The sequence below is a fragment of the Blennius ocellaris genome, assembly GCF_963422515.1.
Source record: "Blennius ocellaris genome assembly, chromosome: 8".
In the NCBI taxonomy this organism is placed as follows: Eukaryota; Metazoa; Chordata; class Actinopteri; order Blenniiformes; family Blenniidae; genus Blennius; species Blennius ocellaris.
In genome coordinates this window covers 19,167,794-19,192,395 of record NC_137657.1, presented here as the reverse complement: position 1 = coordinate 19,192,395, position 24,602 = coordinate 19,167,794, and the positions used below count along the sequence as shown (strand labels likewise).

Genomic DNA, 24,602 nt, shown 5'->3' with positions numbered 1-24,602 from the left:
TGAGCCCCTCAACTCCCACAACAGTTTCACCAGTTATGCAGCGTCATGCTCTCGATGTGTGCTTGATATAGTCTAGAAGCAGCAAGGTGTGATGATCACATGCAACTGAAGGGCAAGGAGAGTTTTTTGTCTTGTTTTATTTAACTAAACATAAAGAGAATGCATTGCATAGCATGTACATTTTTCTCCACTGTCTGAGCAGTGATAGAGGCAGGTCTGGGCCAAAGTTCACCTTTGCACAGATTACTTCTACTCCTCTCAAACCCAAATAATACATCAGTTGGATGTTTAAAAAAAAATTTAAAAAATCATGCGGGAGCCTATGGTAAAATAGCATGATACAGAGTTGGTATCACAGCCTCGAATCCTGACTCCTCTATAATAGACAGTTGATCACAGTAAAGAAAAAACAAACAAACAAATAACAGCATCAGGAACTGAAAGCATTGCAAACAAGGCAGAAGTTGTACCTACACCATTTCAAGTTTCACAATAAGGCACACACACCATTGTAATAATGACCGACATAACAATCTTTGGTAATACTGCACTCAAAAGTGCTGCTGCTACAACAGCCGGAACAGAAAAACAATAAAAATATCAAATTCATATAAAAGTGAAAAAAAAAACTAAATAGAAAAGATAATGTGGTGTGTCAAGTTAAATGGATATAACATTTAAACACTTACATTCATTTTCTCGTCAATACTACAGCAACCTAAGGTCTACTTTTCTCCATCTCAGTGCCAAACAGAATATTACTGCAGATTGCCTCCGGGCATCAAATGCATTGCACCTTCCCCATATGAGCAGGCCTTTTCCTACTATATGAATAACTCATATTTCTGAAAAATATTTCTTCATTTGTTGAAATGAACATTTTTGAAAAAAAAAAGTTCTTTAAAAACAAAAACAAAAACACTAAAACAAAACCAAATGCTTCAGACTGGGCGAAAAAAAACCAAAAACAAGTGCTCAAACCTAAAGTTGAGGAATGTGCTTACTTTGGAGTCATTAAAAGAAAAAAGAAAAACACATTAAACTAAGACTGGACTCCAGCAGCTCGGCATTCCCTTTTTTCCGTCTGCTCCCCGCTCCGTCCACAGGCCAAACGTTTCAACATCATTTTCACTCTCAACATTCACTTGCTCAAAAGCGAAACCTCACCGAAGCCTCAGTGTTCCTTCAAAACACTCGACTGCATAATTGTCCCACAACGTTGTGAATGTACTTCAAATTCAGTCACACTTTAACTAAACACACATCCATGAAATGATTGTGATATTTAACAAAAACAATGATGTACCGGAATACTATATACAGCCAGTTTTTTGGGTTTTTTTTAGTGTGCGTGTGGGGATCAGAAGTTGAAAAGACTGATAAAGTCTTGCGGGGAGAGGGACACGGTGCAGCTCTCTGGGTTGTTTGCTGTGCATGGATGGTTTGTATCCTGAATAGAGAAACAAAAGACACACAATACTCAATCTTAAACAGTTTGTTTTACCACTTAGCCGCAACTTCATCAACAGTGACATTTTAGTTTAAATTTCCATTTTGATAAAGTTCAGCTCTTGTACCTTCCAGAACAGGATGTGGCAGTGTGTGCAGAGGTGCAGCGTGTCGCTGTATTGCTCTCTGAGTGGATAGCAGCGGCTCAGCTTGAAGTACATTTTTTTCCAATCCAGGTGACCTTTATCTGACACGATCAGGCGCTTACGGATCTAAAGAGGAAGAAAGCAGACTTTATAGACAGAACCCTCAGAGAGGAAAAATAAACACTTTATTAAGGGCTTTTTTTGTGTGGGCTGTGTTCACCACACATACACACAGCACATTTTTTTCTAACAAAATTAATGGATGATGTTCTTTTTTCAAAAACAGACTAAAACTGACCCCCTCTTGAAAAGCTTTACTGGAACATTCAATATTCAGGTATGACTCCATCTTATCAATAGTCCTCTTTTGACAAGGAGCCAAGATTCCAGTGGCCTCATAGTTCCCTGTGTAATCAACGCATCAGTTTCTACATGCCTGTCTGTCTGTGAAGTGATACTGGCAGAGTCTCCTCCAGAGCAGGCAGTCCTCCGTGAGGCCCCCCAGCTCGGGACACACTTGGCCCAGACTGACCAGGTCCCTGCCATCCGGAAGGCGCTGCATGATGTTGAGCTGCAAGCTGGCAGGCAAGTCCGTCAGAGTCATGCCTGTAGACGTGGGCTTGAATGAGAGAGGCGACAAAAGAAGTCAGGACTACCAAAAATATGATGGAAAAAAATACAATTTGTACGTATTGTATGCTTGGTTGTGTGGAAATGCTTACCCGGTTGATCTGGATGTTGTCCAGCTGTTGCTGCCACTGCAGGATGTTCTCCATGCGGTGAACCCACGTGTTGATGTTGCCCACCAGGACGGACTTGCCCATGTCCTGAACGAGAGTGCAGAGCGAGACGTACAGGGTCTGCAGCAGCTCTTTGATGGGACGCACGTTCTGCTGGTCATCGAGAACTGCGTGGGGGAAAAAAATTGAAGAGTTAGTCGTCGTATTAACTGATCAAAGTTAACATAACTTTAAAACCATTATTACAAAAAGATACCAGGCAATCTGCCAAGTAGGTAAATATTTATTGTGAATAATCAAGAAAAACACACTATTAGACTAAATGTTTTGGAGTGGTTGTACTTTCTGACCATAATCGTTTATAATGTTTGGCAAAAAGGTTTCAATGCAACTCCTAAACAACCTGGATCTGTGTTTAGCAGAGGGAACATTTTGTTTACACAGTGTCTTGGAGAGCGGTCTGGTGACCGTCAGTGTTTTTCACTCGTGCTTTTGAAGCATTAAATTCAATCCCACTCCTCTGAGGTGTTCGGAGCTCGTTTCCTCACAAGTTGGTGCAAAAAAAACGGACAACGATATTGCTTTATGTACTTTCTTTGTGTCATGAAATTTCAAAGAACACTGTCCTTGAAACAGATTCCTTATTGCTGCATGTGCGTGGAAAAAAATAAGCATCCATAGCAAGAAAAGAAAAGTACAAGTGAGGCAAAAAGAGAAACCGAGAAGTGAACTTGACAAACATATGTAGAAGAAGCAGAAAAAGAAGTGGGAGAAGAGCGACAAGGCTCACCTTTCTGTACCACCCTCTCCAGAATATTCATGTAATTTTTCTGCGCCACTCCGCTGAGCGAGGGGAGCTGGGACTTGGCGATAAGCTCCAGGAGCTGGAGCAGAAAAAGAAAAGAGAGGAGAAGAAAGAAACACATCATAAATTTCAGCCCGTCTGCCACTAAGACTTTCTGTTCCAGTCCCTCATTCCTTAATGTTTGTTATGCTGCTTTCTTACAAAGGCACTGGCACTCTTAATGATGACTGTAGACTAAAGACATGCAGAGATGTTCCACCTGGTCATTATTCTCGCCTGGAGTTGAAACCAGCGCGCGTGTGTGTATACAGTTGTTGCCTTCGGCCAGTGGACAAACACTGGGTTTAAAGGTGGCATGTCTGGCATGTCACAGATGCTGTGACGTCATGGAGAAACTCAAGCCCCCTCTTGGTCCCAATATGCAACCTTTGTCACATCAACAGATTGTACTGGTACTTTCTGGTAAGCTGGTGAAAACAGTCGCAGGTAAGCTATAAAAGGTGCATAAAAGTGTCTATTAATAATTAATCTGAGGGAACTGCTTCATGGAATATGCTTACACAGGCTCGTACAGTAGGTACGCATCCATATAAATCCCACATTAAAAAAGGTGATGAGTTAGGGGTCCTAATAATAGCTAACTTTGAACTAAATTACTTTTCGCCTTCATCCCAATCCTTCCCGTCAGCTTTGCCACTTTTAAGCTTCTTCACTCCCTCCTGACTGTGTTTCGCCCCCCCCCATTCTTTCCAGCTCTATTCCTAAAACCTAATCCCATGCCCTCCTTTTAGCTGCTCATCAAGTGTTCTTCTCTTTGTAGAGCAGCGGGGCAGAACAATGTGCATTTCCGCATCTACTTTTAGCCTCTGCTCTTCAGTCGTACTGCACCTCATAACTTTGACGTGCAGCTTGTACTTTTCCACAAACTGAATTAGAGTGCTGCATCTACTTATGATATGAAAACCCTGCTTTAAAAAAAATGTATAACAATTTCAGAGTTAGTGAAGGCCTCTCCTTGAAATAACCTCCATCCATGTTCTCTGAGGAAAGAGAGGACCACTAGTTGTCCTTTTGTGAAAGAATTTGATCTGTGTAACTGAGACGCAGTTAAATGAAGCCACAAATGCCATCAGACGCAACAAGTGAAGAGCAGTGACCTAGGACACCGTGTCCAGACTAGACGCTAGTGTTACAAGGCAGTATTGTTCTTTGGGCTTACCACACTACGCTGCACCCGGCAGCCACAGCCTGGGCCAAAAGGCCAATCCTAAACTCTAACAGAGATGGCAACAAGCAGCAAACTATCTCTGGAAAGTGACTTCGCTCATAGTCTGCTTTGATTTTAGGAGGATGTCAATTATGAAGTCGTTTGTCTGCAGCATGTTTATGGGTGTGGGAAGGAACATAAAAATAAAGCAATCATAACATGTGATCAGCGTACTACCAAAATAGAAAGCCGGTTTCTTTCCACCTGACCAAGCCTGAAATTAACATGAAAGGTGCTTACGTAAGGAAGTGAAAGACTTTCAAGAGGAAAGTGTGCCACTGGACGGATGAGAGACAGGCTTAACGTCAATGTGACTCTGCAACAGTGTTGTGTGTGTGTCTGAGGGGGTCTGAATCACCTGACAACCACCAGGGTCCGGTTGCATAAACCCCTGTCGGGTGGTCGCACCTCATCGCACAGCTGTCACCCTGACCCCCTCCCTCGCACCCCTCCCACAGCTTCAGCACAGGGGAACACAACCACATGGAGCCGTAAGCTCACATGGGAGAACATGTGGGAAGGAAGAACTCCTGAACTTTCTCGCCACTTCTATCTACCAATGTTTTCACTTCATGGATTATGAAGGAGTCTAGGAAATGTAAAATGACAACATTGCTGGATATTTCTACTTGGACTTCTCATAACGGAAATGGCCATTTTTGTCCCTTGACTTGGAGTATGCAACTTACTTCCAGTCCACGCACTTGATTTACGTTTTTTAGAGACAAAACTACGAGAAAAACAAACCATGACACCATTTGATTTAATAAAAAAAGACAAGGGTAAAAAAAAAAAAAAAAGGTTGCCCATTCTCAAATCAGTCAACCAACAAATGCAGTCCATTACATTTATAGATGATTATTTTAAAATAAACACTATATTGTAGGACAAATGTGTTCATTAGTACATGTGATGTGGCATTTTTTTTTTTCATACATTTCTCTACAAAAATCCAGAAACAAAATAAAAAAATTTTTGTTCTTAAAATACCCTCCCGATAGTCAAAATTCTAATCTCCAAGTATTTTATTGAGTTATAGATATTTGGTTACCTTCATCTATGTTTTAATGGCATTGCTGCCATTTACTACACCTGCAAAATACTCCATCTTTTTGGCACTTGATATCAGTAAATGCATGTCCCAAGGTAGATTTTTATTATTGTTTTGGTTTTATGTGAATTCAGAGATGACAAAGTGCTTTTACAATCACATTTCCACAAACACACACACTCCCTGGATGAGTTTCGTCACCACTGAGAGCCCCCCCTTGTCTGCAAAGCTTTGATAAGAGTCTGACAGAAGCAAACACACCCTCTTAACCTCAACCCCATTCCTGCCACAAACTATTAACAACCACAGAGAAAGACGGACAAAAGGAACAGTACAAAATGCGAAGAAAGAGAGGAGGACTCACTCTGACAACGTAATTAAATCGCCTGGTGTCCTTGATGGCGCTGCAGAAATCCAAGCGATTGAAGGCCTCTCCCAGTGTACAATATCCGTGGCGCTGGAGGGAATTTAATTATCAGGGTATTAGATTGCAATCCTCGGCAGGAGTATAGAGGGGTTTTTTTTTCCCTCAGCATGTTTACATTAGCAACAATGCTATGAAAAGTTGATGCAGAGCTAAATGAGTTGCTTTGTTACCTCCTTGGTGCTTCCTTTATGAACATAAATCCACTTTTCCATGTGGAAATCTGAGAGAAAGCACAGTGTTTATGTCAGTAACCTGCCCTCTTTATGCTGCCCAAATGCATTGAGCCAAATGCACACAAAACATAAATAACACACAATTTCATAGTGGGAAGTGAATTCAAAGAACATTAGTAGCAGGAGAACGTTACACAAGATTCTCATGGTGTCTTTCTGATGGGGACATTCGCATTGCTTATATAGAAGAGTAAGATGTTATTCCCTGCATGCCTGAGTAACACGTCAGCATGTGTTGCTTGTACTGACTCACATGGGGCCTTGGTGTTGTTGTTCATCAGGTCCTTTTTCCTCTTCTTGGCAGCCATGTCATAGCTGAGCGCAAGCAGCAGGTTCTCCTTATTGAAACATTGCTCCTCCTCCACTTTGCAGAAGCTGGAAAAACACAAGGATTACTTTTTTGTTGTTGTTGTTTTTTGGGTTGTTTTCTTAAAAGGCCACCAATCTAACATTTGGATGCATCACTTTTCTTTTGACACCAAAACAAAGGGGCTCAAACATATTTCTCAGTGCCTTTGCTGTAAACTGCATCCTCAGGTCGTGTTTCAGTGAAAGTTCCTCCTGTTTGAAGACTTGCGTTTGGAGAATGGACACACACTCTACATAAGGTTCTTAATCCTCTCACTTGTTGTGAGGTTATTAATAGCTTAGTGATTAGCCTGGAAAAGAAGCAAGGCCTCCACAAAAACAAAAGGAACAGAGGCTAATGGGGGTGAAACAACAAGAGGGTGCAGGCCTGCAGTCTGTCTGTTTGGACTGTAATCAAAAAAACACTTCCTCCTTCTTCAAAGCAGAAAAGTAAAGTGTGTGTGCGTGTGTGTGTGTGTGTGACAGTTGCGCAATCACATACGTCTCGGCGAAAAACACCAACCTCTCGATGGAGCCATTATCGTTTTTCTCGTCAGAACTGGTCTTTTTCCATCCTTCTTCGGTTTTCACCCAACTCTGACCCGGTGACCTCCAGTCCTGTCCGAGAAAAGGCATCCTGCCTCGATGACAACGGCTCGAATAAATAAACTGCGATCAGACGATCCCGTTCGGGTTGTTGTGCGTCTTTTTTTCCCCCCCTCTAGGCGTATTTTCTCCCTTTGTGTTTCTTCTCCTGTGTTGCCATTGCGCAGCTCCTCTTTATATCCTCCGAGACAGAACCCGGAAACACGCGAGATCCGCCCACTCTGGAAACTTCCCCGCAACACGTGGCTTTGTTTATCAACTTCAGCGTTGCAAAACCTCCTTGGACAGAAGCGCAGAGGAATCAAACCTGCAGAGACGGAGACAAAGGACACCACTGAGAGTCAATAGAAACATCCTAACAGGGTGAATCTTTTTAGCGAGACAAACCTTTCCTTTTTAAAGTTGAAACGGCTTTGAAGACTGTTATGTAACTGTGGCCAGAGTTGTCTGGCTGCGTCATCTGAACATTTAAGATTTCAATGGTTGTTAAATAATATTAATAAAAACAAATGGTTAAATATGCAAAGAAGAATTGATGACAAATCTGGCAGATGAGCAATCAATCTATTTTATTGTCGATACAACTTTGGATGCACACACTTTGAGAACAATAACAGATATTTTGTGTGTAATGCCTTAAAAGAAAGAAAAAAGTAATCATCAGTGTTCAAAAATTGCCGTGCCCCAGATTATCTTCTCAGCATTGGCTTTGTGTAATTGTAAATAGAAATAGGGGAAGAAGATTTTTAAAAAAAAACATTCAGGCTCACAGCACTGTGGTGGCAAAGTCCCCTCATTCCGTGTCACTCATGGTATTATAAATAGATGGAGTTGTCCTTTAGATTCCTCCCGTGTATTATGTTGCACTCTGAATTGTGTAGGTGTGTGTACATGTGTGTATGGGCACGTGTGTGCGCATATGTGCAGAGATGGTTTACCACTGGATTTCATTTTCCCCCAAAAAACAGCAACAACTGATCCATGAAGGCTGGGTGATGGTATGCTGTTGATTTTGGACTGTGTTGTGGAAGATCAGGGAAACTAATCCTGCTCAGGCCAGTGGGTCAAATCCTATCAGTTTAATTAAACATTAAGCTTGGGCCATATTTACACATTCATCTGTCACCAACAAGTTTATAGCTCACATCTGTTTGTTGATGGTTTCGATGTCAGCTCCCATGTAACGTAAGCACATATCTATTTTTCTGGGGGGGAGGGGGCTTCTGTGTTTGATCATTCTGTGATTTTCATCAGTATTAATTGAAACAGGTAATAAACGCGATCAATAAGATTGATGTAATGTTCACGCCAATGCCATGAAGGTACTGCTCTACTTTTTTGAGCAATCCTTCCACACAGCAAATCTGTTAGTAATCATTATCAAAAAGCTGCAAAAGTGACTGTGTAAGTGAACATGTGTGTCTCGATACATGTGAATAAATATCTATGTGCTTTGAAGAAATGAGAAAGGCAAGATGGAAACTGAGAGGATTTCGTGGCTCTCATATTTCAATGCATGCTATACAATCAGCAAAACATGTCAGCAGCTACACGTGGTACAAAACAAGTGTGCCCTCTTCTAAGAAACCAGAGGCCAGCGTTTCAGCGATACAGTGCATGTGTAGGGACACATCCGGTCCCGTGCAGCATTACCAGTCATGCAGATCTGTCTGTTGTGATTTCCGTGTTGCATACTCACCACTGATGGTTCAACAACACGTACTTCCTAGTTTTCTTCACTTTCACTTTGATGCCTTTTGGTCTCATTCACTTACAGTGTAATTTGATACATACATACTTTTATCCAAACTAATAATCACCTTAGACTCCATATGGCTTTCACACAGGGTAAACCAGAAGGAATAAGCAGCTGACATTCAGCAAAGTTGTTATTTTAGTGTCCAATATCTTATTATTGAGCTCATGAGCATCATTGCACTGTGTAGCAGGTTCATTGCACAAGATGTGGAAACAGGTGTGTCTGTGGCCTCATATCTGGGGTTTGAATGCAACACCCTGATCTATGCAAAAGGTCAGAGAGCTCTGCACATGCTCTGCCTGTTCAAATCTGTCAACAAGAAGACGCATCACATGAGCATCCACACGAAGACACACCAAGCAGATTTTGTTCAATTGCATGAATGTTCATGATTCACAGTTTCTACAGAAGTAACACGCTGAAGTAGTTTAATGTTGGGTAATAATAATGCAGCTGTGTCGGGCTTGGAGTTGAAGAATGTGTGTGGGACGCAGGGATATGAAATAATGTTTACATTGCCACAAGTTCCCGAAGTCCAGCTAAATCTATTCTTAGAGTAGACCGAATTACTGATTAAAATGGAAAGTCCCAGCAAGTGTCCAGTCAGTTGGTGACTGACTGACTGAATGACTAAGAAGGCAAGCAATATGACCTCAGGCTACACGTAGGTTGGTCAGTGAATGACCCAGATATATGGTTTATCATAATAAGTCATACTTGTTGAACTCTCAAGGTGGCTGCTGATGTCGGTGTTGGGTTTTCGTCTTACCACCAGCACCCAGACTGAAATATTGCAGTAATTACAGATGGATTGTCATGGAAATTGAAAAGACATGCATGATCCGCTGAAAGACCAAACCTGCTGACTCCAGTAGTCCTCTCACACTTTAAACTCAACAAAAACAGCAGGTTATGATGTTTATTTTCCTTATAAATATCTCAGTCCCTCATCTATCGATACATCCATCTTCCATATTTTTTCTATCCAGTTCCGAGGCCGTGGGGTCAATCCCTCAGCAAACACAGCGAGACAATGGAACATGACTGGTGAACTGTGAGTGTAGAGCACTGACCACGACACCACCAAGTCCAGCTCAGTCATTCATGCCATCACAAAATCTTGTATCGATATGCACATTCCAACAATGATGTATTTCCAGTGATTCTGTGATGATCTATTATCATGTGGCCACGTTTCACTCTATGTAACATATTCTCGCAAGCCTACGTATATATCTATAATGCATGTGAAATCTCAGCCAGCCCAATATTTCTCTTTCTGCTTGAAATCAGCAAACTATCTGGATATGGGTTTTTTTTTAAAATTATTATTATTAAGTAAAGCAGTTTGCAGTGTGTAATCCTCTGTTTGAAATGTTTATCTGGCACATGGATGTTTGCGACATCACTTCAAAAGAGGTTTTACAAGTATGATTTTACCTCGTGCCTCTCTGCATCGTGTCTGTTTTTGTTGTGATGTTGTGACCAGACACAGCAGCTGCTTAGTCCTACAAAAACCGGCGCCGTTAACGTGCACATATTCAAACACGCACACACACACACACACACACACACACACACACACACACACACACACACACACACACACACACACACACACACACACACACACACACACACACACACACTCATACACATTTGTACAAATATACACCTGTTGCTGCTCTTCCTGGGTGAGTTTCATCACTCGCTCAGATTCTCTGTTGTGAAATCACACTCATAAGTTTCACTGTCTCGCTTTCTATGCTCCTCTCACATCTGCCAGCTCACACAGCAACCAAGCGGGCAGCATGCCTCACGTGGTGTAACGTTTGCCCTCTTGTTTGCGTCTCAAAATAGCGTCAGATCACCTGTAGTTTTTTTTTTTCCAGTCCCCCACCTTCTCCACCCTCTCGACCCCTTTGTCCCCCGAGCTGGCTGCACACAGCCAAAGCATCTGACCCTGTGACCTGTGGTTTCAAAGAAGTCTACAAATATTCCCATGTAATCCTGTCTGCCTGGTCACATTGTTTGCTCCAAAAGAAAGGCTGACTCTGGGTTCATTGATGAATGAAATTATGCAATTACTTTAATTTCCTTTCATCTCTGCTTTGAAAAGAAAAAAAAAGAAAAACTTTTTCCCAGCACAAGTCAGATCTGAAGCTTCTCAAATCTTAATCCGTTTTTTGGTTGCTTTTTTTGTTTGTTTGTTTGTTTTTTATTCCAACAATTTTGTACTCCTGAGACAACTTCAAACAAATCAAAAGTGAAAAATGTCTCTCTTGACAACATTTTCCTGCCCGTCATCACCATGTGATTTCTAACATAAAGACTCATGTGAGGCAGGTCTGGGCACGCGTAGCTTTAATTTTCCATCTCATATTGAAAGCAAATGATTCTTACACATGCTCCTTCTGGATATTGATTTTGGTTCTTCTTTTTGAAAGGATACATTTTCTTTTCTTCTGTGTCACTCTGCGTGTCGAGGTCAAGAACCTGTCAGGACATGTAGCGGTCTTGTGTAGACGGGAGTGTGGACGAGGTCAAAGAGACACATGATGAGACTCTGGGGACAAGTGTGCTGCTCACATTGCACTGACCATCAACTGACGACGCGCTGCTGTGACAGCAGTTAGAAACAGAGAGAGAAGCCACGTGCATATATTGGGGTTTTATTGTCAAAATGTATATAAAACAAGATATAAAAACAAGAATGAGCTAGATTTTCAATGCATTATTCATTCCAAATGAATAAATGTTATTTTTCAAGAAGTAAACATATTTTTCAGAATGCATTGCAAAAGTAATGCTAAACATCATGCTAAATACCATAATGCGGAAATCTAAGTATTGCTCATGGTTGTAGCAAAGGAAAAAGGATCCTTGTGTTGTTTAGCTTGTGTTAAAATGAGGTGTTTGTCAACACTGCTCACACAGTCATCATTTTTCAAAGCAACAGAAGATGATCCAAAGGTTCACATCAGACACATCAGCCCTTTCAGCTGTGACCTGAACTGAGGTTTCACTCGCATCAAACTCTGTGCAGCTCCAAGGATTTAAACATGACAAGTTGAACTCTTGTGATTTAGGGCTGACTTAAAATAGCTCCCTTTCCCTTTGTGCAGGCAGACAGGTTAAGAACAGCTGGGCTGTGCAACATATTGCTTGTTTTTACAGCTTTGGAAGTTAGATCAACCAAGAACTTCTAATTACTCCCATATTTAACTTACTTGAGGTATGCCTACAAATCCAGCGTTTGTAAATAATTCACACACTCAAAAGATTTCAAACTGGTTAAACAAAAAACAATTAACCAGACTCTTATTGCATTAGATTTCTAAAATATCTGAAATAAATTCTATCTTCAGTGCTTGTGTTACGATTTTCCCCATTTCTGCGAGACACATGTTAGAGTCAGGGAGCCGTGGTTAAACAGTTTATAAGGCAGATTCCCATTAGCCGTCCAAGCATCCTTTTTCGGGTCATAGCACTCTAAAGTGTCCGAGTCCTCGATGACGTCATGGCAATTGATGTAACGTCCACCCGTGATGTAGATTTTGTTGTTGAGAACAGTGGCAGAGTGGTGCATCTTCCGCTCCTTAATGTTGGCACATTTGCTGAACTGGTTGGCCCTCGTGTCATAGGCAATCACTCTCCGGGTGTATCCTGTGACAGCAAAGATATTAATATGAGACAGGCAGCACGTGTGTCTGAGGCAGAATGTGGTCACGTACTTCTATCTCATTGAGATTAATTTTCATAGTAATTAGACAACAAAAGACATTCGCTTTCCTTCCACTCTTCTGATTTGATTACTTGGGATTATTTTTCTTAAACAAATCAATAAACAATAATAATAAATCCACAGAGTTGGTATTTATCATAGTTTCCATCCAAAATCTAATCATTGCACAAGCACATCTTGTTCATCTACCTCCAATAATGTAGATTTTTTCATCCATAACGACGGCAGGAGCAGACACGTTTTTCACGAGTCGGTTCTCCATCGTGAACCACATGTTCCTGGCAATGTGATACACCTACAGGAAATGAGCAGGGAGCAGAGGGGAATGAATGTGTGGGAATTAACAGAATGATAAAAGACATTTATCAGACAATTGAAATAGAGATGCAGAAGCCAGTTTTACCTGTATGATTCTGACAGGGCTCTGCATTGCGTCCTCTCCTCCGAACACGTAGATCCTCTGGTTTGTAGCAGCCACTGCAGGATGCAGTACAGCCTCAGGCATGGGGGACATTGACTCCCACTGGTTAAACATGCTGTTGTACCTAATAACGATATTGGAGAAAGGTGTCACAACACATTACTTTACCACCAGCAGTATCTCACAGAGAATTGTTCCATTTACCTCTCTATGCTGTCTGTCAGTTGTCTGTCATGCCTAAATCCACCCAGGACAAAAATATAGTGCAGGTAGGAGACGCTTTGGTGGGCAAAGCGCGGCTCCAGCAGGGGCTCTGATGTCCGCCACTGATTGGTCTTGAGGGATAAAGTGTAGACAGTCCTACTCACTTTACTGCACTTTGTACCTGTGTTCAGGCCTCCAATAACATACAGAATGCTGTGAAGGGAGACATAGGAGGCTTTGTAGAGACGAACGGGTACTTTGGTAAGCGGCTGCCACTTCTGGCTCTTTTCATCAAAGATCAAGGCGTCCCTCGAGGTCTGCTCGTTATTCTTTCGCCCTCCTATGACCACCAAATTATCATGGTAGGTGTACCGCCTTGGTGCCACCCACAGACATTTGAATTCCATCAAGGTGTCTTCAAGCAATTTTGTGCTGACAGAAAACATGAGGCGTCTCACAGAATCAATGAGCTCGGTACAGAGCGTGGAGGACTGGATCAGTGGGTTGCTTGCTATGAACTGGAAGAGGTACGTGGGATGTACATATCGAAGACGAACCTTCTTAAAAAGGTCACTGATGGATCCTTGTCTGGATAAGAGATCATGATGGATCCAAGAAACGGCTGCCTCGAAGACCTGCTCCTCCCCTGCACAGAGACCGTCTTCCTCCAAGTATCCCATGAGGTCCGGTAAGGAGAGCTCATGGAGATCCTCCGATGCCGACACGTCACAGAAGCTCCCCATAGCCATCTCTTTTGCCTTGCTCCTCAAACTGTCACAATTCATGATGTCAGAAAGTCTTATCATGCTCAAACAATTGTCTGGGCTCAGCTGCTCCTGCAGAAAACTTGAGCAGGCCTCAAAAATGCGTCCATACTGCAACATGGACGCCGCCTGCATCAGGGGTAGCACAATGTCCATGCTGATGCTGACGAGTCCGGTGTAAACATAGTCAATGATGCGACTCAGAATGGTCGACGTGATTCCCTTCAAGTTGACCTTGGTCTGCTGTCTCTCGATGAAGTTGTGGCAGAACATGGCTCTGAAGTATGGACTGCTGGAGACCAGGACATTGCGGTGGCAGGCGATCTCTGTGTTTTCTGAACACAGCAGCACATCAGTCAGGATTTTCTCCTGTCTCAGTGTGTTGAGCTGCAGGAGCAGGTTGGAGGACTGCTCTTTGTCTTTGTAGTTGAAGACCTCAATGGCTGGTCGATCCATGCTGAGGAAAGACCGAAATAACAAAACCATTTCAATTTTCAGGCTTTGTCTCAGCAAGACATATATATGGAAAACAAACCTTTTAAGGCTTTGATTGCTTTCTGGAACTGATGTGAATGTTTGTTCATTATCAAGTCAGTATCTTTACTAAGAAGACGACAACATCTAAATGTTTGTTAGCATAATGGATAAACATTGAGTGGGAAAATGAAGAATCAGAAAATGAGCACTGCCACACTTTAAGTCATAAGAAATCAAGCTGTAACTATTCATATAAAGCTGAACAGTGAAAGGATTCGACTGCACTATAAACCAGATGTATTATCATCCAGTCACATCTTGGAAAAAAACATTTCCACATGTCCTGTCTATATGCATATATAATTTTGTTTGTGCAAGTTTGACCAACTGTCACAGTTTATTTGTTTTATATATTAAAATCCAATATGTTTAGCTTTTTGGTGTGGCATTAACGTAGTGCTTTTATGGACTTAGATATTTGCTTGAGGCACATAAGCCTAATACAGCGCTTTCGTGTGCATAGGACCTTTCATATAATCTTGGATACTCATCATCCGAGCAAATTTCTGTTAAAACACCTTAGCTACTCATTTGGTGTTGACAAACCAATGCTCTTGTTCTTGTTTTATTCTGTAGAAATTTGTTTGTGTCTCTTCAAAATATAAAGATTTCATTTTTGCTTTTCAAAGGTTATTGTAGCAGCATCTTTTCCTTCCATTTCATGCATTAGAGAGGAATGTAGTGTGCAAAAAGTGTAAAAATCTACATTTAAAGCATTCTAATACAAGAATATCAATTTTCACATATTGTAAAAAAAAAAAAAAAAAGAAAAGGAAGAAAAACATGAAAAAAGCACAAGGCACAGTATAGCTGGGTTGATATTGACATTAGCAGAAGAAACACAATATTCACCTCAGAAAACTACTCTGAAATACAGCACCTACCTGTTTTTCTTTTCTTTTTCCTTTTTATTTTACCGTGGGCACCTGTATTCAAAACAACTTCTCAGCAGAAAAAATGATGTCTTGACGTTTTCCCGTACTTTCTTCCTCTTTCCTCTCGTGTCGATGATGTGTGACTGTATGTTCCTCTCTCTTTGTAGGAGCGTGTTGCGCTCTGTTTGTTGTTATGGTCTCTTTCCACGAGGCCTGTGTGTACATTCCTCCCCCTAAAAATAGAGACCTCTTTGGCAACTCGGCTGCAGACTCACATGTGACATGTCAGAGAGCTTTCTCGGTATCTGTCTGGCTCCATCACTTAATCTTCAGCTCTCCTTCTATGTTTTTATTCCTTTTCTTCTTCCTCGAGTGTTACATTCTTTCATGTTCTTACACCCACACAAGACCTTTTTTCCCTCTTTATATCTCACATTCCAATTCGCTCCATCATCTCTATCTCTGTCTGGCACATGATTGCAGCTGTAAAAGCAGCACTGATATTTGATAACACTCATTTTGTTGGCCGCTCACTCTGCCGACTGGCTGCAGGAGCAAACAGAGGTATAAAAACAGGATTATGTTACTGCAAAGACAACATAAACACAGAGATTTGAATAGGTTGACATTCAATATAAAACCGTATTGACCTGCAAAACATGCTGTCGCCAACAACAGTCTCACAGCGAAAGAAGTGACCACTGGCTCAGTCCAGGTTTTTCAGACCTACATGCTTGCATTTCACATCTTTGTGATTTGCTTTGTTTTTAGCTCATTTCCATGTCATTTGTTAGATGCTTCCTGAAACAGATGAAGCTTGTTCTCTGCAGTAGCGACTTGCGTGGAGTACTTCCCACAAGGTGGCATTGCGATCGCTTATCCATTTCTTGACTTTGGAGAAAAATCAAAGCTTGCTTGGTTGCTTATTAAATGTGGTCACATAAAAAAACAACAACAGAAATACAACTAGAAGGCATTTTAAACCATCAATGTGCCATGTGCTTCTTGTTTCAGGGTTATTTACAGAGTTTGGAAAATGAGACATAAATAAGTGTTTGAACTTCCACTGCCACTTGAGTGTAGGTAGACTTGTATGGAACAACAACAATCTCCAGCTTAGAGGATAAAGCTCTTGTGCGTGTTGCCCATCTGTGTGCCATTTAGTGATTTGTGGACAACTCTGCATCAAACACAAGCACAGGTGCCTCTGACATGGTTGTTGCAGATACGCCAAGTGCACAGACTGAGAATGATAAGCTTGACATTTAGACTGGGGTCAAACTAACATCATGCATGACACCACAGAATGAGGACCACCGTCACAATGCAGGCAGTCACTATTAACCAGCGCCATCTAGTGGATATGCGAGTTAAAAACTCAACCTCGTAATTTTGGACACCCATTTTTCTTTTTTATGTAACGCTTTCCTACGTTTGACCTTTATTCTGTGAGATTAAATACATTTATGTATCTACACTGAAACAACATCGACTATCTTGTTATTTAGTAAATTCTTATTCATACCCACGGGGCAAAGCGGACAGCCTCACTCAACAAAAATGTTAAAGATTAATGTCTGCCCTTTTTGCATGGCACTGACATAAAAATTGTCTCATCGATTCATATCGTCAAGGGCAAAAGCTTAACTCGTTTGCCCAGAAGACTTCGGTGTCATTTTATCACTCACAGTCTCGTATTCTGTGCTGTGATTGCATCCTTTAAAGTTAAGCACATTGTCAGCTCTCTCTGTTCTTTCACCTTGATTTAAAAAAAAAAAAAAAAAAGACTCATTATAGTCTGCCTGTAGGCAACAAGTTATATTAAAAGTTAGGGCTGTGGCACACACATTCTGCAGCAGAGCATTTTCATATAGCAGTGTAATGTTTGCCACCCACCACCCGTTGCTGTATCTTCATATCACCAGATGATTATCTTCTCATAAGCCAGGGTCTAAAAGAACCTATACCCAGAGGATTCAGATCCAAAAGATAAGAAATGTGTCTGTGCTGATGTGACAATGTGTGTATGTGTGAAGGGCAGACAGCTCTCCTTGGTTCCATAAAAGACTAATTGAAAGCAACGTAGACTGTTCTCTGCTCTTCACTTGATTTCATTTGGCTGCACTCCTAAATTGTATGTTATAATGGTAATATTTAATAAGTTAAACGATGCAAATTCATGAAAAAACAAGGCACTGGCTGTAAATATGGCATTGGAGAAAGCTTTAATGCTAAGCATGTATAATGATTATCTGTTTTTGCTCAGTTAAAACTGATTTTATGAAACCAATATGAAAGTGAATTTTGCCCTTAAAATAGGTGCTGGTCCAGGGAAAAGCAAAAACAATTTCTTATCTTGCAGACGAATCTGTGCCTTTTAATATGACTGATCCAGTGCTCACAAATGACTCACAGGTCGACCAAAACCACAGAAAATACCTCCCTGTTCAGATTGCTTCAGTGTTCCTTGAGTCTGAATTTCTTCCCTGAATTTTCTTCTTGTTTTCGCAATGACTTTCAGGCTCTGTTTGAAGTCGGCTGGATTGTCACTCTTTTGTGTTTGTTTAGATGGCAGGCCTTGGTGCTGGGGGCACTGATTCAGTGCAGGGCGAGGTTTGCTGAGACGTACAACCCAAACAAGCCCTGCTTCCACAGCCGAGTCAAATAATGCTGTCTGAATACCTATGATTTGTGCCACTGGCATTTGCATGGAGCGGCTCCACGATCAGGAGAGGATGAACACTGTCTGAGGCAATAGGATGCCAAAGGCTTTATGAACCCTTCACACTGAATGGAATGTCGTACAAGAGTTCTGAAAGGGTTTCTGTTTTGTTTCTGATGTCTGTGTCTTTTACTGATCCAGGGATGAGAGCTCAGTTTTCAACCCTAACTTTCACTGCGAGTTGATGCATCTAGTAATCACTGGTTACATTAGCTTTCATTGTTTGGAATGCTCAGGGAATGGTGAAATGTGCTTGTATGTTTATGTAATGTTTTGTTTAATGTGCATCATTTTCTGTAAATTTACTGTGTACCGATGAGCCCCACCACAGAAAATGGAAACTATAATGAAAAAAGGAAGCTTGTTGCATGTAAACACATGTAGCATATACATTTGAAATAATAAACTTTGACATTGATCAGGAAATGTGGGTTTTTTTCATCAATCTTCATCTGCAGGTAGAGACTGTGCTGTTTGTTCACTCTGATATGATCTCCACTCAGATATTCACTCCTGCTGCAAGTTTAAAATGAATAGGCTGACTTGTTTGAACTTCCTTAAGAATTCATATCACATTTGCAAATGATCAGTCAAAGTAAAATATTCAATATGCAGATGGGGAATCTCATACAGCCTCGTTTGAGAACAACAATCATGTCAAAAGCAAACTGATAATATATTGATGTAACATTAAGTCTGGCATTGATGATTTTATCAGCAAAGATGAAGAATTACATAAGTTTTGCTTTCAATTGTGTCCTTCCGAGAGCGTGTTCAGCTATTATTATATCCACTAGGTGTCAGGCCAACGTAATGCAAATATCAAAGTGGTAAAAAGCTGACTTTGTCCCCAGTGACTTAGCGTCAAGGCCAAGCTCTCAGTCAGTAAGTCAACATAAAAGATGCATAAAACTGTGAGATGGGAGTTGATTTCTATTTTAAAGGCTGGCAGAACAAAACACCTTCTATAAATACAAAAGAAGAAATGAGACTATTAATTCTTTGATAAATCCCTAAACAGTTGTTTTTCCCCCTTGCAAGCAATAATTTATTGTGTGAAATTGAAAATCCTCATTTTCTTATAGATAGCCGAGGCAATTGAAACAGACATTGAGGATCAAGCGATAACCTCTTGAGGCAGCCTACACTCTTATTCTCGGGTGTGAGGAGATCCATGGCGAGCAACCCTGAGTGCAGTAATCTGGCTTTGATGGAGAGACGTCCACACATAAATCAACAAAGAGAGAAATCTACCAAGAAAAAAGGAGGGAGGTTTGAGGAGCAGTCTACAGAGACACAGAGAGGGGGGGTGGCTGTGGTGAGAAAGTGTGTGTGTGTGTGTGTGTGTGTGTGTGTGTGTGTGTGTGTGTGTGTGTGTGTGTGTGTGTGTGTGTGTGTGTGTGTGTGTGTGTGTGTGTGTGTGTGTGTGTGTGTGTGTGTGTACATACACACACATACTCAAGCAGGGATGAGGTCTTAAAGGGCTTATAGTTAGCTGCTTAAAATTCTTCTCATGTAACCAACACATGCAGGACATGTTATTTGGGATGGGAAAAAAAAAAAGTGCATTGTAGCTACAAAACTGTGGAAGGGGAGGGGCGAACAAAATCATTGTGCCCTCGACTGTAGCTCTCCCAAGGTTCCTCTGTTATTGTTGTTGATCTGTCATTCAGTCACTGCAACTGTGCAACATGCAAACACATCATGTCTGCTCCAACAGAGACAACTTATATTGTGTAGGTTAATGGGTGGTGCATTGATGGCAGGTGGGTGTCTGTGAGTTTGTGCTTGCCCTTGATGTGCGTTACATGTTGCTAGATGTGTGGGTAGGAGGGGATTGAACATGTGTGTGTGTGTGTGTGTGTGCGTGCGTGCGTGCGTGCGTGCGTGCGTGCGTGCGTGCGTGCGTGCGTGCGTGCGTGCGTGCGTGCGTGCGCAGCATATATTGATATTCCACAAGCAGCAGAAGCTGAAGCCAGTGTCTTTAAAGTGTCAGCCCTCAGCAGCCAGCCAGGTGTACCTGAAGTACAGAAGGGAGAGGGCGAGTGAGGGAAAGGAGTAAAGAGAGCAAGGGGGTGAGATGGAAATAGGAAAATAGAGATAGAAGGAGAGAGGCCATGAAAAACTGCAAAAATACAAAGGCAGAGGAGATGAAGAGACAGACATAGAGAGGAAAGTGCCATAGAGAGAGAAAGGGATAAGAGAGGGAAATATGGGGAGAGGAGGGAGGGAAATAACACTTTGGTGGGTTTTCTGGAGGTGAAATTACTCAGATGTCTTTGAAGGCCTCTATGACTGTCTTCTCCCTCTGTATTCTGGGCCACATGCAGGCAGGCAGAGAAACAGATGGACACAGAGGGAGCGATGGCTGCAGGGACAGCCAGTGAAAATGTCAGGTTTCAAAACAGAGCAAATGAGCAGTTTAAAGGAGCAGCAAGGGTCAGTGACTCCATGATAACACAGACACACACATACACACAGACGCACGCATGCACGCCTACACGCCTACACGCACAAGCGCACACATGCACATACGCATATACTGTTTAGCAGTGGACCACAGTAAGGGTTCCATTCTGATCACTACATCCCTTATACTCTATTGTTTTGGGTGTGGGCTGATGATTCAAACAGCAGGTAAGCATTCTATTTCCAGCCCCATCTTTCTCAAGTCCACTGTTATTCAATGGCAACCGAAAGAAAGCTGGAACAAATAGCACAGATCTCCGTTGGGGGTGAAAATAGGTTTTAGATGAAATGAAGAATTTCCTTCTTTGTTGTCACAGATTCACCTATTACCAGGATTAATGTTATCAAAGGTGCTACATATGTATCTCTGCATGTACTAAAGATGAATAAAAACAAGCAGGCATCATGCGAACATTGTTTAACTTGCAGTAATGAGTGAACACCTTGCAACGTTCGAAATTACTAGTTTGTGTCACTGTTTTGTTCTTTTAAAATGAAAACAGGCAGCACTACAATGGGAATGGCTTTATAATCCTACCAAAAGATTTTCATTGGTTTCAAATGTTGCCAGTAGGGTGGTACAGCTCTACTATACTTGCTGGAGCCTTCAAGTAAGAGTTATTGGTTTTTAGCACGTTTTTGTATGTGTGCAAAATAACATTCATGTTGAACATATTAGGATATCCGTCAAGCACTTTGCAATGCAACTGCTTAATCCGATAAATATCAGTGTCACCGTTTCCTGAAACAAAGATGCAAAAACAATGTGTTTTTTTTTTCTTGACACATTGTTGTGTAAATGGTTCCTAAAACAAAAATGTTCTTACTTTATCCACACTTCACCCATAGAGAGCAAACATTCACACGTGGAAGCAACTGACCGCACTCCGCTGTTGGCTGCAGAACAGTTTGGAGACCAAGGTTCATGTTCAGGGTGCCCCTCCTTAGTGGTAATAAGCTGAGGCTGTACTTTTTGGTGTAGAACTTTATTTTTATTTTTGTTGAAAGGATACCTCATTCCGCCAAGTTATCAGCTCAAGGCTTTTAATCACATGAATACGCTGAGTGTGCTCGCCACCAAATACTCTGCGTCACATCCTCACTGTTGCTTCATAGAAACCTGTTACACCTCTCTTCACCTCCCTCATTCCTCATGCATTCCTAACTCACTCCTCCCCCTCATCGTCCTCCCTCGCTTTTCTAAACACCATCCGAATTAATGGGATGTCTCCCTGTGTGATGCAGCTTGGGGATGATGACTGTACTGACCTTGTCTCATATTGGCAGCGTTTTGTCAAACCAGACCCGTTTGTGCTTAAGAGAAGCATCCAAAGCTAATCTTATAAACAGCACTATCTCAAAGAAAACATTCCAATAAAAGAAGACAGGACCCTGTTCTGTGAACACAGTGTTTAGCTCTGAATCTGCTTTTTAGAGAAATGTGTCTCTTTCCCGGAATGCCTGTAACAGCTCAAGTTTAGCATTTACATTCAGTGTTTGTTGGAATGGATAGCATGCATTTGCTTTTAGGCAGCGGGACAAACAGTCTGTTGGCTGGGAGGTCGTGGGATCTGTAGCAATAAAAGTCTCTGCTAGGCTCTCTTCACCAGAGAGGGTGTATTCTGGGACCAGGTCAGGTCAGATGTAATGTGTAGGCCCAGGAACTTGATGTTGCCCACTCGCTCCACTGCCTGCCCCATTATGTGGAGCAGAGCATGCCGTCTTCCTGGAAGTCCTAAAATCCAGAATGACCTCCTTTGTCTTGTGTCGTTCAGCACAAGGTTGTTGTCTGAACACCATCAGGTCTCATTGTTGTCTTTGATGAGGCCCAACATAGTGGTGTTGTCTGCAAACTTGTCAGTGGCGTGGATGGCAGAACAGTGGTGTGTGTACAATGTGGAAATGCCTGGACAGAGCACACATCCCTGTGTTCAGAATCAGGGTGGATGATGTCCGATCCCCAATTCTCACCATGTGAGGCCTGTTGGTGAGAAAGTTTCTGATCCAGAAAAACAGGGAGGGGGGCTGACCCCAGCCAGACAGTGTTAAAAAACAAGCTGAAATTGACACATAGGAGGTTGAATGTTACAGGTGGGACAGTTCCCCAGTAGTCAAACTGAAGGTTGTCCAGACCAGCAGGGATGGCATCCTTGATGTGTTTTAGAAGGAAACTCTCAAAAATTCAAACTAATCATTTAGGCAAGTGACGGCTGATTTCTTTGGCACAGGCACATTGATGGAGGACTTGAGGTTTCAGACAGGGCGGGACAATGGCTGACTTGCTGGTCATGGTGTTTGTCGTCCATTAAAGCCCCGATGCCTTACCACATTAGCAACGCTACTTGCTTCTTATTTACATTTCAAAATTATATCTAAGTGAAAGTTTTTTATCATTATTATTATAATTTTGCTTATCTGAATAATCATTTTCATGGAGTGACATCTTTCTTTCATCTGAGCATGTTGAGTTAACTCAGACCTTGGCCTGTGGTGGGAAAAGAGGCCTTTTGTTGACAAAGACGCAGTTTACATAACAGACACGCTTGCATTGCTGTTCCATTTAGCTCCAAACCTTCAGCCAAACTTATTCCACTGCATTTAAAACTCAAGGAACATTGTGAAAATGTTTTGAAGAAAAAGGGGGTAGAGCTTGAGCTTTCTCATCTAAAGTTTTATGTTTGGTCACAATTCCTTGCCCACAACTTTAACAACTGCTAGAATAGAGTACCCCAATACCTTTGCTCGACTTGATAGAAACAGTTTATAAAAGAATTATCTACTCTTATACTCAAATAAAGAATTTATATAAAAATAAAGCTGGAAGAAGATGAAAGCTTGTTTCTTGCAATAATGAGCAGAAGACTCGAGGGATGACTGTACTCATACAGATATCTATCATTTTTAGGCTTAGAATTCTTCTCGTTTCACCTTAAAGGTATTTTAATTATTGAAATAAATTATTTGCATTCTAACCTAAGCTGTGTGTGCTAAATCTTGACTGATGCAGCAACTGGAAGCAAAGCTTTGAATGGCTTTAAGGTGAATTATTGATCATAGTGAATGTCTTTTCTTTTGTAACCCACCAAATAAATAAATAAGATGTTAATGAATTTGTGACCTTGCAGTGATAATGTCCCCGGATCGATAACAGGTTGGGCCTGGAGACTTTCTTGTATAGAGTTCCCCCTATTGTCCCCATGCATGCAAGGGTTTTTTTTCCCCCCACAATCCAAAAACATACATTTGATGCACATCTCCAATGCTCTGCAACCCCAGGTTCGATAAAGCAGTATAGAAGGTGGCTCGAAAACATGTTACTTTACATCTAGTTTTTATGAAAAGCCGATTATGATTCATGACGGCCGCTTCATATTTGGGAGACATTTTTGAAAATAGGACTGTTTAGATGCCAGTTTAATAGGGCATGCAGGATTTTTTTTTTTAAAAAGAAGAAATAAAAAAGTGAAGACTGACATTTCCTGTGCATGCATATTGTGGTGGTATACTGCAAAGCTGAAAATGTTTGGTACAAATGGCAAGAACACAGTGTTTGAAACCCCTCGGACTGTAGCCGAGGGGTTGCAAAAGTATGGAATAACCATGGATGGCCTCATCTGAAGAGCTGGACATGGAGGTGTTCTTTCAAGCAGCAGGTTGGGAGAGTCCTCGCAGTAAAGGCAGAGTGAGACATGTTGCTGAATTGACCTCAAGCCTAAAGACACTGGTTGCTCCTCCACCTGCTCAACTAAATACTTTCAGGACATAAGGTATGTCAGAGCAAACGCATTGCAGGGGATATGAATCCCTGTGGAAGAACATTGCCATCTAATGACGGGGATCACTGACACTGACACTCGAAGATTGTAGATCTAATGATGAGCCGAGAATGTGCGCACACGAATATGAACTTGAACCAGACACTCATTTGTACAATAAGATAAATGACACATGTAAATACTTTTGCAGGCTGCAATGAAGTAAACATTTTCATGAATTCATTTTAACTGTAGTCTTTGTGCTCCTTACCATAAAAT

General features: G+C 41.6%; 2 protein-coding genes across 2 annotated transcripts; both read right to left on the bottom strand.

Annotated features, from left to right (window-relative positions):
• Nucleotides 1-176: 176 nt before the first annotated feature.
• Nucleotides 177-7,203, bottom strand: fbxo32 (F-box protein 32). Its single transcript, XM_080501688.1, has 9 exons — nt 6,990-7,203; nt 6,372-6,493; nt 6,056-6,105; nt 5,823-5,915; nt 3,126-3,219; nt 2,318-2,502; nt 2,032-2,214; nt 1,578-1,721; nt 177-1,450 (listed from the first exon to the last, which is right to left on the bottom strand). The coding sequence occupies exons 1-9, from the start codon at nt 7,100-7,102 to the stop codon at nt 1,361-1,363; spliced, it is 1,074 nt and encodes a 357-aa protein (XP_080357814.1). The 5' UTR covers nt 7,103-7,203; the 3' UTR covers nt 177-1,360.
• Nucleotides 7,204-12,066: 4,863 nt separating this feature from the next.
• Nucleotides 12,067-15,509, bottom strand: LOC308133861 (kelch-like protein 38). Its single transcript, XM_080501385.1, has 5 exons — nt 15,387-15,509; nt 13,202-14,422; nt 12,980-13,121; nt 12,766-12,871; nt 12,067-12,497 (listed from the first exon to the last, which is right to left on the bottom strand). Exons 2-5 carry the CDS (start codon nt 14,419-14,421, stop codon nt 12,208-12,210), a joined length of 1,758 nt encoding a protein of 585 aa, XP_080357511.1. The 5' UTR covers nt 14,422; nt 15,387-15,509; the 3' UTR covers nt 12,067-12,207.
• Between the last annotated feature and the right edge of the window lie 9,093 nt (nt 15,510-24,602).